Consider the following 16,283-nt stretch of genomic DNA (forward strand, 5'->3'; position numbering starts at 1 on the left):
CAGATAGTCAGCAAGTACTGTATCAATCGAATTCCTCACACACGCTTCATAGCATATGAGATTATGATTAGGCTTACGATGTAGTAAGGAGTCAGGAAGGCTAAATGACAAGCCTATAAATGAAGCAATTACACATGACATAAACGTAACTGAATGGAATGAGGAGGGACGGATGTCAGTTCAGAGTGCATACCTTACAGTTCAAATGTGATGTCACAGAAGCCATTATTCCAATTCCAAAGGTTCAAAGTTGGATTTCGCTTTTATTTAGAAAACAGTAAATGGTTAGTCAAGTCATGTCATACTCCCTAATAAACAGACCAGACCCATCATATTATGGAAGTTGAACACTACTGTCTACTGGCATAGGAAGTATTAATTACTCTTTACGATCTCAAGACACATGCTCGCCATTACGCTACATCGGTCTTCGGTAAACACCTTCGATAACAAGCGACAAGCCTTTGCCGGACAGGAAGCTACCGCACAAATCAAAGTTCCTAATTATAGTTCAGTAACCGGCGCTCTATTTGCCTTCGCAGAGAGTCCTACCACAATAAGTATCCGTCTCAACGACTTCCTACTGATAATTTACGCTGCACATCAAAATAACGCCGGCGAGCAGACGAAACAAAATTATGGGTATTATATCAAATTTCTATCGCACATATTTTGTCCTCGCTCGGAGTTGACAGAATTGAACAACGCGCGGAAGATTAGGGCATCGCTCCGTTGATCTCTACAAGGAATCAACAGTCACAGGTATCTAGTATCCGATTTAATTTGAGTGACGTAACAGTGGATTTTTAATAGATTGCAGTCGTTGTAGAATTGAAATCGGTGGATAACCAACTCTTGATAAACATTTGGGACTACGAGCTACTTGAACAATTTGTGATAAGAAATGTACCGTTTCACAGGTGCTGGACTTGTGTTCGATTTAAGTGCTGTTTCATGCTCAACAAATTCATTACACCCGGCAAATGTAACGGATGAGGAGTTGAAATTTATGGAATTCCAGATCAAATGACATACGATATCGCTAAATATGGTACCAATTAATGCGATGATCGCACGGGTGTTTGCAAATATGTACTGGACAGAAAACAGATTTAAAGGCCGCCATGGATTATTATGATATAAGAATTCAGCATAAACTTGGAAAATAGGAAAAAGGTATTTCAATGAAGTTGGCTTTGAAAACAAACTTCCGTGTTTGCGTTATGTCACTCCTATAAGCGAATAACTTGGCCGTTTTATAATTATGAAATATGAATTCTAAGTGTGCCGGTTTAAAACTAAACGCACCATCAACAATCAATGGTAATATTCAGCTATGGTATTGGTTCAGAATTCAACGAATTGACCGAGTATCACGAGCTTAACAAAACGATTTCGAATGATGATGAATTATTAGATTGCAATCAGTCTTAGTTCACTCGTTACCGGATGCGTGGTAAATCAACGATTTGGACTTGGATTGTATATTATTGAATCAGTAATTGGCAGTGATACGTCTCAAAAGCCTACACTGTGAAACTATACAGCGTTGTGACCCTGATTTACCGTGGCAGCGTTATCTATTAAGTTGAATATGCATCCGATCGTTCGCGCTGTCTGGCATCACCAACACCATGCAACACATCGCCACGAAGAGAGGACAGATATAATACACTAATTGAACGTGACACGCGATTTAAACCAAGGACTCACCGGAGTCGGCAAGAAAAGATGCCAGCCGTGATTGTTGTAAGTGGATCGAACAAACAAAACTTTTATTGAATGGGTTTGTTTTTAATTGAGACACGAATCTGAAAGCATTCCCATTCGAACGCGGCTAAAATGACATAATATAACCACAGTACCCAAGTACAATGGTAATAAGTTATCAGTGATCACATGTCTTATCACTACGGTGTTGGTACCGTATAGTTGAGGTGAGACGAAATGAGAAGGAATGTGTCATCACAATCCCTGTATTGCTTCGCAAATATGACACGATTTCAGTACGACTAAATCGTTTCATTTGCGATAAGAAACATTCAAGAACTGTTTTCAACTCCTGGAGACCAAAAGGGAACGCAAGTGCCATTCGACGTTCGGAAATAATTACGTGAATGGTTTCCTATACGGTTACACAAATTGTTGCAATGCGTATGGGCACTGGGCAGCGGGCAAGTTTGTAAGCGCGTAGAGCAATAGCTTCGGAAACGTTCCCCAAATCCTCTGCGTTTCTACGATTATAAAGGACTTTACACCGATTATCTGTAAACAGACCTATAATCTTTTATCCCATAATATAAAGACGGATATATTTATAAGGCATATATCAGCATAGAGATTCCATCCGCAAAAGATATTATGTAATAACCGGCTAAAAACTATGGCAGGTAAACTGTAAATAATGTTGCATTCAGACTAAAATTCAAATAGATTCCTATCATAGAATGCGTTTTGAGACATATCGATGTATTACGCCACGGCTGATTGTGCGTTCTTGCTTATGCTGGATGATAAATGAGTTACAACCAGATAAAGCCAGAAAGTCGGTCGTTCAAATAGGAAATCTATGAGTCAAAGCTCGCATCTGACTGATCTAGTACCGCGCCCAATTAGCGGAGTCTACGAATTATACCTAAATAAATTACATCTGACTAATAACGAGTTACAGTGCGCAACGGAGATACACTTTGAACGGTATTTTTACAGTAAGACTCTTTCGCACGCTCGAGAGGTTTTGTCCGCGTTTTCATGTTCCGATTTTTCAGACCCGTGAAACAAGCAAATAAAATTGTAGAGTACGGTCATCCGTTCGCAATCAATCAACTTCGCACGACAATTTATTTAGAAATGGGTCTATCATGTAACCGCTAATCTTCGCGGTAGGGCGCTGGTAATACACAGACCTGCGCCTGTACAAATACCAAATGCTACACTGTCCCGTGGCCTTGATTATAGCTTTAATGTCAATAGCAGGAAGAGTAAACGAGCCGGTAGTAGCCGGCCATTCACGCCAGGACGTTATTTATTGCACTTGATCTCAAATGAACGTTACAATTGTATGCGTCACAAAGGTTTAAGTGTAATTGACGACCGATAGCTTTTTATCTCGACCCCTAGCTCCATGGCATAGCGGAGGAAGTGTAAACTTATCATTACGACACGGTCTTGCGAATAATTGTGGCGTGCAACGTAAAACACTTACCGAGATGTAGCGTTAAGTTCACCATATGCGGATATTGTACGTCTGCTAACATTGTTTGAGACTGCCACCATGTCGGCCCGCTATCGTCGCTCAAATCAGTCAAATAGGACGCGTTGTGTTGCCGGCTGGGGTCCCTCGAATGGCAATAGTGACACGATTTGGTGACGCCTGTAGCTCCCGTTTGCAAGCAATACTGTTCCGGGCCGTTCAGCCCACAAGTGTTCGTGGCGTACACTTCTTTACCAAACGCGGCATTAACAAACGGAGGTAGGCAAACTTGGGGGTCTCCCGTCTTGGGGTTGTAGCATTCGCTCATGCAATTTACTAGCTTCGGCACCACCAATGTCACGCAGGTGACGAGTATGGCACTCCAGCGCCTCATTCTTTCCTGGCGTGTGAGCAGCCCCAGACTTGGTAGTGTATCTCCGATACAAAGTCCAACTGAATCGTATCTCCCTTTAGAAGTTACGAGTCCTCATCCACCCCTTGCGCACCTTATCCAGTGAGATAACACAGGGCTACGGCACCTACCACAGTAATTGAAGCTGGAACATAAAGTCCAGAGTTATCTCATTTATATGAATGTAAACCTTAACTGCTGTGGTATAGAGTTTTAATATGGCTTGACGCTGAAGTTACGTTGCAATGATTAACGCATCGTTAAATACCCTTTGACGCAGTACCGCACTCAATGTATACACTGCGCCTGGCCCTACGTTACTACCTCTCCACAGCGTGAACTTCAAACTAAGTATTCTTAACGTGAAATGCTCTCGGCGTTGACGACAACAATTGAGCCGTCACACGCCGATAGTTCAATCGACGTTCGCCGACATGCGCGCCTTTGAAATCGGTACGATATCCACTCGCCCCGTCGTTCAGACTGGACTGAGACCGATTCCATTGAATTCACGGTACCTACTCTCTCCCGTTTTCTCTCATCCAACCTTTGTTTCCTTCTATTGAGTGGGTAAAAGTCGAAGGAGAAAGGAAGATAACACAGAAGGGAGAAGAGATATTTTCTCAACGCAGGAAACCGAAGGAGCGTTTTATCCAAATTTCGAGGCTACATGATTATAGTTCTCCAAACAGCTGTGATTCAAATTGAGCGAGCGTAAATCGAAATACAATTGCTGCTATATTTCTGTGATGAAGAAGGTCAAGTTTCCGAATACAGACGATCTGGTTTGAGCATATTATAATCACATATTGGTATTGTTATGCGCTAAATCGGCTGTAATAAACCGATTAAAACAAAATCCACGCCTAGTAACACTTGATATCTAAATTGGAGTATTGACACAAAGACAATAATTAGCAACCTTTCACTAATAAAATAAAATCCACTGACGCCACACCATAAAATATAAGACCTTAAATACGGAAATTGAATAAATAAGAAAATTTCCGCTGTGCAAGATTTTCGCAATCCCACAATCAACGGAGACACGGTTTTGAGGTATTTTAAAGCGAGCTTGTGATCTTATTATCTCTGCAAATAGGTGAGTGTTCTCAAGTTGCTCTGACAGACATGCAATGACTCGAAAAATAGCTGATTTTGCAGAAAATCGGGTGAAACCATCCAGCCGTATACGTAATTGTTTTTCGAGCTGGTTCGATTACAATAGGTCCCCGTAAATTCATAATTAATGCATTCTATATAGATCAAGAAGACAATCTTCGTAATGACAGGCTAAGTTGTAAGAATCGCGAAAATATTGGAGGAGAAACTCCCAATCCGTGAGTATTTCATTGTAACGATGTGCTAATGTGTCATAAGCAAAATAAAATATGCTAAAACTATGCGATAAAATCACGAACACGATAGAATTGAGAGATGTTGATGTGATACGATCGACTTTATACAATTTTTGGTGACTGATTAAAATAGTTACCGAACCAAAACGAAAACAGCATAGCATCACGCAGGGTATGTTATTGTACTGGATCAGGACGGACGTTTTCCGCTTCTCAATCACTCAAGAGACCAGGACTACATAATATCAATCCGAGTCCGAAATGCATGTGTTTGAAATTATTTCGAATTTATGATGCGCCCGAGTCCAAAAAAAAGTCTTACAACAGTGTTTTCGTGCCTTTCCATCGTAGAAGTCGGCGATAACTCGTTAAATGCGCAAATACTATGTGAGTTCGAGATGGCAATATAGCTACGGTGGCCCGATATGTCTTCCGGCAACAGAATAGCGATTGTTGAAAATATTTACGTCATTACGATTTGATCATAACCTGACTGGAGCCTCATCTTATCCCTCGTTCTTATGGCGACAGTGGGACTTCGTTTTGTGACACGAAACTCGTTAACGACAACAGTAATATCTTGGGTTGATTTTGATATGCGCATATTTATTATGTCATTGAATCCAAATTGCTACTCGATAGCTTGAGAACAAAGGAATTTTTATGCATTAGTAAAATAGCCACCCGAACTGGCGGTGCTGCGAACCGTGCAGGTGGACAACAATGTTCTGCAAGCCATCCATGAACCCGTTAACTAACTGTTGTATTGATAGAATGCTTTGAAGTAGAGTAGCTTAAAGATTGAGGAAGAGGTTACGGATTTGTGAAGAGCAAACTGCCATGATGATAAGAACGCAACTCGAATTTGACGCTACACAATGTGCACAACTGCACAATGCACATGTTGAAAGAGGTACATTCAATTTTGGTGAAAGGGGTGGTATTATCTTTCTTGCACCCAGTGCACAGCGCAGCTGACGGTCTCGCGAGTTTAATCTGTTTAACATCACCATAATTAGGTCTGATACTGCAAACTAAACTACATTTTGAAGTTCGAGCCAAACCTTTATTTGTGCTGTGCAACCAGCAAAGTCGTAAGTGGTAACGCAATGGCGATCTGTAAAATGCATGAAGTCCATCGGTTCGTTAGTTTTTATCAATTTCAACAGTTCAAAAATATAGCAAGATTGTGATGGCATGAAAGATCGGGAGAAGCTGAAACGAAGTGATGAACATTATCCAAACATCCACCATAGCCCACAAATACCAATGAAGAGAACATTGAGTGACGCACGTCGCGCACTGAGTTATTTGCCCATATTTTCATACATTCCAGACACCTGCTTCGCTGCCATGGCTGGGAGCTGTGGAATAGTTAGAACCTCACAATCTAATACCATAGGACACTATGCTAATACACACGGGTCAGAAACACTAAGTAATAATAACAGTCTGGACTGTAGCGATCCAGTTTACTCCAATAAATGATTTGACATAGTGTGGATGGCGGGTTCATTTGCTGCGCTAAATTGGATTGATGTCTGGCAAATAATTTTTGCTCTCCTGTAATAGAGTCTTTAAATCTATGATTTGGTGCAATGGGAGAAAGTGATTTACGAAGTCCCTACGCAGGTCTTATCCGTTCCATACTAATGATAAACTTGAGTCTCTTAATGTTCTGCGTAGAAGGAAGTGTAAGGGAATTGTTTACTATCTGCCTCGAGCTTCCGATGTGAAGCTAATACCATTTGACGGCCCACGCTGAGCTCAAAGTAATATATGTATGCAATAATAGAGGTAATTTTGCCTCTCGCTTTCTAGATTCTTATGGGTATCATCTCTACCTCTCAATTACGAACATGCAGACTGCGGAGTATGAAATCAGCAATGATATCAGATACACCTAGGTAACAGAAAGGCGCGATGTCTATCACTGTCGCCAAATTGCGACACGAGGGTAGTTTCGTATCAATATGATCATTGAACAACGCTCTCACTTCCTAATTAGGTCATTTAGCAATAAAGTGGTTCGACTTGTGTAGCGCAGTTTATTAACGATATTAGACAAACTAGGAATGTCGAAGTCGCATAAATTTCACAATATAGGCCTACCATATAACAGTATTGGCATCATGACAATTCAACAGAAATAACTTATTCTGCTGTTTGGATCTCTCTGAGAGGTACAATAGCAGCTGCTTCGCGATTGCGAAAAGAAAATGTGGGCCCTGTAAAATTAGGTCAACGAGATCATACCCTGTGAATTAACCATTAGCGGAACAGCCTTGCAAGTCGCGAATTCGTGAAGACATTTCCGGTAATTTCCAGCTATGGCCAAGGGATGTCTAGCACGTGAATTATATGTATCATTTGCGATGGCCGTACATGACCCGGCTCAAAACCAAATTTGAACCCGAGAGTCTGTCTTCACATCTGTATTCCTAAATTTAAACCATAATAACATGAACAAGGCACAAGCACTACGAGAAAGTATGGCCGAATTCCTTACAATAGGCACTGAGAATTATTTTAACTCGTTCGGTTCATTAGCAATTTTACCAGTTCAATACAGCACAAAAAAATGCGATACAATGAAAAAATAGGAAGGTGTCGAAACGACTTGGAATAGTCTTAGGAATCAGACACCCACCTTGGCATAGGCGATGTAAAGAGGAGGCATGCACAGTTGCACACTGAATCAAAAGTAAAAGAAGATAGTATAGAAAAAGCAAGCGACAAGAAATGGAGTGGCATGTCATGGAAGGCGTGACATGTCAGGTCGTGGCTCGGTAATCTTGAGGGCGGAATAGTATTTATTTAGTAATGATTCCTTGTATTTCGACTTGGATGTGGACATGCTCGTCGACTGTCGGATGGCCGGCGGGATACTGTTCCACACGTCAGGTCCGGCATATTTGATAGAGAGATGATCTTTTCGGTCGATCATATGATATTTGGACGACGTGGACGCGCGTGTGTTGTACTTGTGCGCTTTTGATTCCGGGGTAAATAAGTCATTGAAATATTCGGGGCAATGACCGCAGTGGAACTGATACATAAACTTGGCGATTTCCAGATTACGCATATCTTTTATGTTTAGGACACCAAATCTCTTCAGCAGCGACTTGCTGGATGGACAACAATAACGTATGTCGTAATACAACTTTTGCCTAAAACGAATTGTTAGAATTATGCCATGAATTGTTATGCAAATGCATGTGAGTACTTGCGATTCTGATGAGCGAGTGTTGTTGTTGCTTGTGGGATTCATGGTTGCTGTGGACTATACCAAGGACATTTATACCATTCCAATATTCTTTATTGTGATTCCAGATCTGCCGACCTGTATCCCAAGGCCCGCTTCTATGTCGTTTAAAATACCGCTAACGCGGATCAGATGGCGTGGAGGAGCCTAGATAAACCTCCAACATTTTGTATGGGATTCAGGAGTCAATCCCCTGGAAATTACGCCCTCCACCCGCTTAACAACCACTGCGCTGTGAACAAGAACATATGTCGTCACAGGACGTCACAACGCGACTTCAAATGCCAATCGTGTTTTCCGCCCTGCCTATATAGCAGTGGTCGGGAACCTATGGCTTGCGAGCCATATATGGCTCTTTTGGGTATAAGATATGGCTCTTTGCCAAATATTTATTTTTGTACTGAATTGATCTATATTGCAGCGACTTGTTGGTAAATTTCCATCACGGCCAGAATAATTATTTTCGTGGCAGTTTAAACATGTCTTGGAGAGGTCACGACAATGTCGTCTTTAGGTTTAGGGGTTCGGACCCCGTCTTTTCAAAATCATCAAATTTAAGTTACTGTCACGCCGGCGGCCAATATCACTCTCGAATTCTATGTGCCCGACTCGAAATCTTGAATTGTGCTGTAAGTTGATTAATCAAAGAGCATAGCGGACACGGCGACGCCTATTTCAAAACGCAGTTTTCAAATACACATTGTCTTCCTGATCTACGGCGCGAAATGAACTGTTTTGGATGTGACATTCACAATTACAAACTCGAATTACAAACAACGCCATAGCTATCCACGTTCTTGATTGGCAACTAAGTATATAGCACTGTGTAGTACCGCACCGGCGATAAAATGTATGCGCGTAGCGCGACGTTATGTTGCCGCCGAATACTTTGAGAATTGAGAAGTATTTATATTTTCGGAATCAGTGTGACAGTCACATTCGATTATTATCAGTTATAAAAAATTCCAGAGGGGGTCAAAGTAGTCACCGTCGCTACGCAAGTAGAAGTAACGCCGGAATTTCTACTCAAGTAGAAGTAGGAGTGGTGGTTGACAAGTAAGTAAGTAATTAGGTATTCTACGCCTATTTTAGCCTAAAAAACTGAAAACTGTCAAGTAGAAATAGTCTAAAATCAAACTACTTAATAAGTAGTGCGAGCAGGCAAAATCTATTTCAAGTACTTCAAAAAGTAGAGGTACTTCGTTACTCACCACCACTGATAAATTCTAAAGTACTTACGATGGATTGCGTTATCAATGGCGAGGCTCGACCCGTCTGTGCCTTACCTCTCGTTCCGAGCTTTATTTTCGAACAATAAATACCAGTTTTTACAGAGAAAATATGGCGCACATGACAAATCCCATGTAGTGAGTTCGAATAAGTGCTACCATGACGTCACGAATTTTCAATTGTGACGTAACAGTTGATTGGCATGTATGGCTCTTTGGGAGTCGAGATGGAAAAAATAGGGCCAATATGGCTCTTCGGACAAAAAAAGGTTCCCGACCACTGCTATGTAGGATATTGCCAGTGCAGTATAGTCTGAGGGTTATTCAGAATACGTCCGTCGTCATTCCTATGATTTACTGGTGAGAATATGACTGAAGCGAAATGTTCTATCTTATAACGACTTGTTGATAAAATTCAAATGATTTGGGATTCGTCTTCGACCAGAAACGGTCCATTATTTGCACCCAGCATTGCTGGACCACTCAGAGATTAATCAAACATAATAAACAATATTGACCACTTTGCCTCTACGCAAGAAGTTCGTGATATCGCTATACTCCGATTTAAGGCCCATAGTAAATAAATTCTACATAAGGAATCAGTATGATTTTCGGCGATACATAGGCCTATTCCATCTTATAGTTTAAGGTTGAGTATCTGTTCATGCACTCATTATGATGTATAGCGGTTAATAGGACATTAAAATCCAATTAGATTGTTAACTATCTAAATAGTACTGTAAAATTATGATATTTCACTAAACCTGTCCACATTTAACGGTTCTTCTGAGAACCCAAACATCAGATTTATTAAGGTTCGTATCGAACACGAACGTAATCGGAACGAATATCGAATCGGATATTTCTATTGAAAGAGCGTCACAGTGAAATATGGCATCTCATTTTTCACAACCGGCTGTTGAAATTAAAATATACTGCCCCTGTGATTTCAGTTTGCTGGATAATAGACTCCAAGCAAGATTTATACGTTTTGTAAATTGCGATATAAATTCGTTGAAATGACGCGATCCAATATACCACTCATATTACTCTTAACATTGAGATAAAGTAGCCCACGATGTGTAATCTATACAATAACCAGATGTTGTACTATGCCACACTATACCACCCTATATTGTCAGTTGATGTATAGCCAAAGATCACACCGATTGAAGGTAAATAGCCGAATATAATAAAATAAATGTTGAAGTACGCTCTGCAAACTTCCAAACGAGTATAAGTTTAGTTCATAAGGCGAGAAGTTCACTCGTAACAAGAAACTGTGCGAGCGCAGCTTAGCGGAAATGTAGCGGCGGATCACGCGGAGGTCTTGGAAATCCAGTGACGATGCGAACCTTAATATTACTGGTCAACACATATTTTTAGGCAGACAAAGTAAGAGTGGTTTTGGAGGTTCTGAAGGGCACTGATTCCGAATATGACCTTAGTTTTTTCAAATTGGCTCTTGTGGAGATAACCCAAGGAGCTATTTTGACCAAAATCTCCCATTTTCGCGGTATTGACTAGATAAAAAATAGGCTTAGTCGTACTATAAAGTTTAGAAATCCAATCTACTTGTTATTTTTACACAGAGAAGACCATTTTAAATCAAAATACAGCAACAGCACTATATTTATGGGTAATAGATTTATCATAGTTACAGACTTTCACGGATATCATGTACGTAAATAAACTCCTGTCATGTATATAAGTATTTACCTAGATACTCAAATAACGTGGCATTAATTCCATCAGTTTTTCGTCAACCACCTATTATGAATTTGAAATAATCAGTTGGAATGCAACATTACTGATATATATTGAATCGAAATTATTTTTTTGTACGATTTTCACCTGTAAGCTAATTAGTGCAGTTTCTCGAAAGGTTCCGGAAATGGTCTGAAATAATATGTGCAATGGTTCATCTCATCCGCCCTGGTATATTTCGTTTGTTGTTCTGATTTCTTGGTAGAACCTCTTCCCTTGCTAATCAACAAGATGATCGGGAAATATATCAAGATGACTGAGCAGGAAGTGAGCTTTTATGCTCATGTTTGTGCTCAGATGTTCGATATGCAGATACGAATATTCGGACCAACTGTTTGTAGTTGGGTGCTTTATGATCATCTAAAAAATGTATTTACTACATCTTAGGAGAAATTACATGCTGTAAACTCCTTCCTAATGTGAAATTGGAATCTTTCATCGGTATTCGAATATACCAGATACCAGAATTAAGCTTCTCGTTTGATAGGGTTACTAGGTATAGCCACTTTGTTAAATCAGTGGAAAATTATCCATTTACCAGTCAAAAGAAATGAGACACATATGAGAATTGTAGCCAAGCCTTTCAAGGACAAATTTTACAGTTTCATACTCCTCTTTAATTTTGGTAGAATGACCAATTGATACAGGAGAATATGAATTTCCGTTGTGCAAAAATACAATTTTTAGGCTTTACAAATTGCTTTTTTGACAAACAAATATTTCGCATCATGCCATGTTAATATTGATAGAATGACATGAGGGTTCTTCATAGTCAAGTAGCCATTTAGGCGCAGTATAAAATGAGAAAAAACTACGATTTTCTTCCTACCAAGTGAAACATTTAAGGGTAAATATAGTTATTTTGGGCTTTTTTAGGGGTATAAATATCTTCTGGCAGAGGGCCAATCGGACAAAACTAATGTGATATTCGTAATCAGCAACCTCAAAAATCCCAGAAACGGCTCTCAGATGTTCTGCCCAAAATGTTTTTTTTTTCATTTTGTTGACAAGTGTAATAGGTAATAAACTATAGGTCATACCCTGTGAATATTTTAAAAAAGTAGCCTATACCAGAATGTCACAGAAATCCTAACGTATTTTTTTTAAATTCCACGAATTTCAACGTTCCAACCTTCCTGCATCACTGTAACAACAACAAAAAGCAATTTTAATGCAAAACTGCGCTAATACTTGTATACCAAATACTAAACTGATTCTCAGGAACTTTTCGGGACAACATCATGCTACTCCGTTGTGAACGTTGTGAACAAAGAGTTGGTTGGCTTCCGCCACCGATTTATTCGTGCTTGACCCGAAAACTGGCTAGATCGAGATTATAATGCTATATATTCCGACGCCGCAGCAGGAATATCCATGCCCAATGCAACCACAAATGATACGTGGATCCAGTGTTGCAAAATCGTTTCTAGGCTACGAAGATTCTCCAAGCATAATCCAACAATTCTATGGGGCAATTAGGTCGCTAAAGTAGCACCAGATTTATTGGGATTTTGGAATCAAATTACTGTAAGATCATGGTATCACATTCCACTCCAGTCACATGCATCAAGTGTACACTCTGTACAGGTATACCAACGATACTACTGCAGCAAAGGACGGACCTGTAAACATGAAGGCAAAAATGTTTTGCGTTTGAATCAGAATGTCGCGACATCGCGTGTTCTAATATGTTCAGGTTCGTGTTTGCGATCTCAAGTTTACGAAGACTATTTTAACGAAAGTTCATTTTCGCACTTATCCAAACCTGTTAGGGGTTCGCACAATCGCCAGTGATTGGTCATATTCAAGTACGGGTCACATTTGCGTGTGTCGTGGTGACAAATGTTCAAGCCACGCAACGTGATAATTGACTCCGGATTTTTAAACGTCACTACAAATACTTATGTTGTAGACAAAGCGAAAGTTTGCTATTTCGTTACCCTTTCTGGAAACTTGATCGAAAGACAACATATTCGATTACAATACAATACATTCCACAACGGTGTAATTGCCCACAGACCTTTGAACAGCCTCACAAACTAAGATCGCATATACAGCAGTCGTGCAAAAGGGAATTTCGATATTGCTAGGTGGTGACTGGTGACACGGAGTATAAAGACAATAAACATGTAATAACAAATATAGCAGTGGTTCGCAATATATGGGTCGCGAAGGGGATAAATTTGGGTTGCAACCGCACCCAAGCTCTCGATTAATATAAGTAATATTTGCTAACATTCGTGCAAAAAGAAACATTTCTTCGCGCTTGGGACGAACTCCCGTAGATACTTTGTGCATTTACAAGTTCACTGTGTTGGCTATATGCTCGTGCTCGTCAATAAGTGACACTCGTAGAAAAAATGTTATGACCAAATTATTTCAGCATGAAGGATGTGACCACCCCCACAAGTTGATTTAATGTCCTATCAAGATTTGTCTGACATGAGTTTTCTCTGGGTAGCTGTACGTTCATTTGCGCTGGTAATAGGAGGGCTTGGTAGAAGGAGGCAGAGAGATTTGGCGTCCGATTTTCTTACGTTAAACCATCGAAATTTCTGTGACGTTTTCTAACTGACTTGCCGTTCGTTACTGCCGCAGCGGGTGAAACGATTTCGCAGAACAAAAACACTTGTAGACGTCCTGATTTAAGTCATTCCAACATTTCGAATGCAAAGTTTGCATATTGTTGTTCCCTACCTGGTTTAGCAAAACCAGTCGTAAACTTCAATTATGACAATTCACAACAATCTAATATTCATTCTCTGCTGGTTGATGACATCGATAACACAACAGAACAGCAATGTGTGCAAGAAGTTTTGCAAAGGGTTGAGAAGCGATGACGAGGGACCACGGTACCACAGATATTGAAGCAGTGGGGAGCTACATTCCGTTAAATTCGAATATCTAATTCTTGCACATATAAGCGTGTAGTTTGTGTTGTATACTACTTTTACTTCAACAGTTTTCTATGATGAAATACTAATATTTTCCTATACTCAGTAACGGTTCTTTGACGTACTACTAACGCAACTTCAACGCAATGGTATACGTGTGAAATTCATGAGCAAAGTTCAATTGGCGTAATGTGAGGCAAATTTTGCCGACTTAATTCATTTTGCCTCTCTGGTGATGGGATTGAGTCATGGGTAATAAATTGAACTTAACCAGAAACCAAACGGCTAATTAAATGAAATTAAGTAACATTTTTGCTCCCTGTCACCCTTTTCGTGATTTTCCATTTCAGGAATCACTGATCTAACACGACAGATAAATACTGCGTTGAAGTAGCAGCATCGCCGTTTCGTCCAGCCGAGAATGAGAAGATTCCTCAACGTAACACGGTATGGTGAGATTGCACAAAAGACAACTATCGGTCTGGAGGCAAGTCGGCCTGTTTATGGATAACACTGAATATAATGCGTGAAAGTCAAGGAATTGCTGCTCCCAGCTCAGTCTCATGTGAACGGATGCCTCTCAGTTATATTATTATTATTTAATAAATGTATTTCTTGAATACAATTGAAGTATAACTTTCGAACAGTCTATGTCTTGCACATGCATACAAATGAATCAAATATTGTAATTTTGTTTCACATATTGGTGCTCAATGCTCGTGGCTATAAGAAAGCAAAGAATAAAACAATAAAACAGGAGTCACCAACACGCGGCTCGCAAGGTCATGTTTGCGGCCCGCGACCGGATTTGAAATTTCGGAAGAAATTGATTTCAGTTTAAACATATTGTTGTTGTTGTTGTTCAAAGTGAGTTATTTTCCAATATCCAATATGTCACTATTGCTCATTAGCTGATGGTAATATCATTCTAATTTGCTGATATGAATGACATGGGCATATTGCCTTGACGTGCAATGGCCCACCCCTGCCAAGACCGGGACACTTAGAAAACATCTTCGGGTTCCACAAAAGAACAAGCTTTACGAGGGGTTTTCCAGGAAAAACCGTGCCTATAGCTAACCCCAATATCGTTTTTTCGACTCCCTAAGTAATGAGAGGTTTAAATTATTCCTGAAATTTTCATCGCGTGGCGTGAGGTTCAATTAGGGTTGAAATTCGATACAAACAGCAGAGGAAAATGATGCGCCCCATAAAGAAATATCAATTTGTAATCATGTTCTCCTCATTACGAAGGAAATTTGTTTCTGCTAGGCCTACGTTTGGGCGAATCCAATATCTTTCCACGATAACGACAATCCTGATGGGATGCCAAGAATTAACAGGATCCGCGAAAGGGGACTAATAACAATTGACCCACCCAAGGATCCAGCACAGCATTGATAACCTACGTTTTCGAAGACACCCCCTGCATCAACTCTACAGGTAAATCTGATCGCATGGGCTGAGAAAGGATAAATATTTGATAGTAATATGTTGAACTATACTAACATTAATGACGAAATTCACTTATGAATGCGTAAAACCTTGCTGTTAAACTACGTTGCCTGTTTTTATCTTGATATTGAAGTCATGCGGCCCGCGGCCTCTACAAATTTTGAAATGTGGCCCGCGACCCGTTTTGAGTTGGCGACCCCTGCAATAAAATAACAACACATGATCTGTGTTTCAAATACATTTATATTTGAGAGGTAAGCGGTACAAGCATATGCTTTGATATCGCCGAATGGTTAATTGCGATAAATGAATTCCAATCAAATTGTTGTTGTTGTTGTTGTTTGTGGTATTCATGGTGTTTTTCGACTACTATTGTCATTTACACCAGGTCAATTTTCTTCATTTATATTCCGTAGCTTCCGACTTGTAGCATGGCTCACTTCCAGGCATTTATAAGACATCCCTTACACGGGCACGATGGCGAGGAGGAGCTTAGACAAACTCCAACATTTAGATCTAGGAATTATGGAGTCGACCTTGGTCGGACTCGAACCCATCAACCCATTGGTGTTGAAGCTGTGGATTTTACCATTACGCTATCTCGTCCCTCTCAATTTGCTGTTCGTCGCCTTCTCAAGTTTGCATAACAGAGTCAGTAGTTTTAGGATTCGCGACATTCCGCCAGCGTCATTGATGATCATTTGAATTGG

At 40.1% G+C, this 16,283-nt stretch overlaps 1 protein-coding gene across 1 annotated transcript in view; it reads right to left on the bottom strand.

Moving 5' to 3' along the window:
• The window catches only part of LOC145448067 (laminin subunit gamma-1-like), a 142,912-nt gene that overhangs the window by 50,472 nt on the left and 76,157 nt on the right, over nucleotides 1–16,283 (bottom strand). Inside the window, exon 2 of the mRNA XM_080326392.1 lies at nucleotides 3,206–3,750. Within this exon, the coding sequence (XP_080182518.1) occupies nucleotides 3,206–3,587 (382 nt within the window). The 5' untranslated portion in view covers nucleotides 3,588–3,750. The remainder of the gene's footprint in view (nucleotides 1–3,205; nucleotides 3,751–16,283) is intronic.

Source organism: Botryllus schlosseri, chromosome 10, assembly GCF_051294905.1.
Source record: "Botryllus schlosseri isolate E-star chromosome 10, Bs_hap1, whole genome shotgun sequence".
Taxonomy (NCBI): Eukaryota; Metazoa; Chordata; class Ascidiacea; order Stolidobranchia; family Styelidae; genus Botryllus; species Botryllus schlosseri.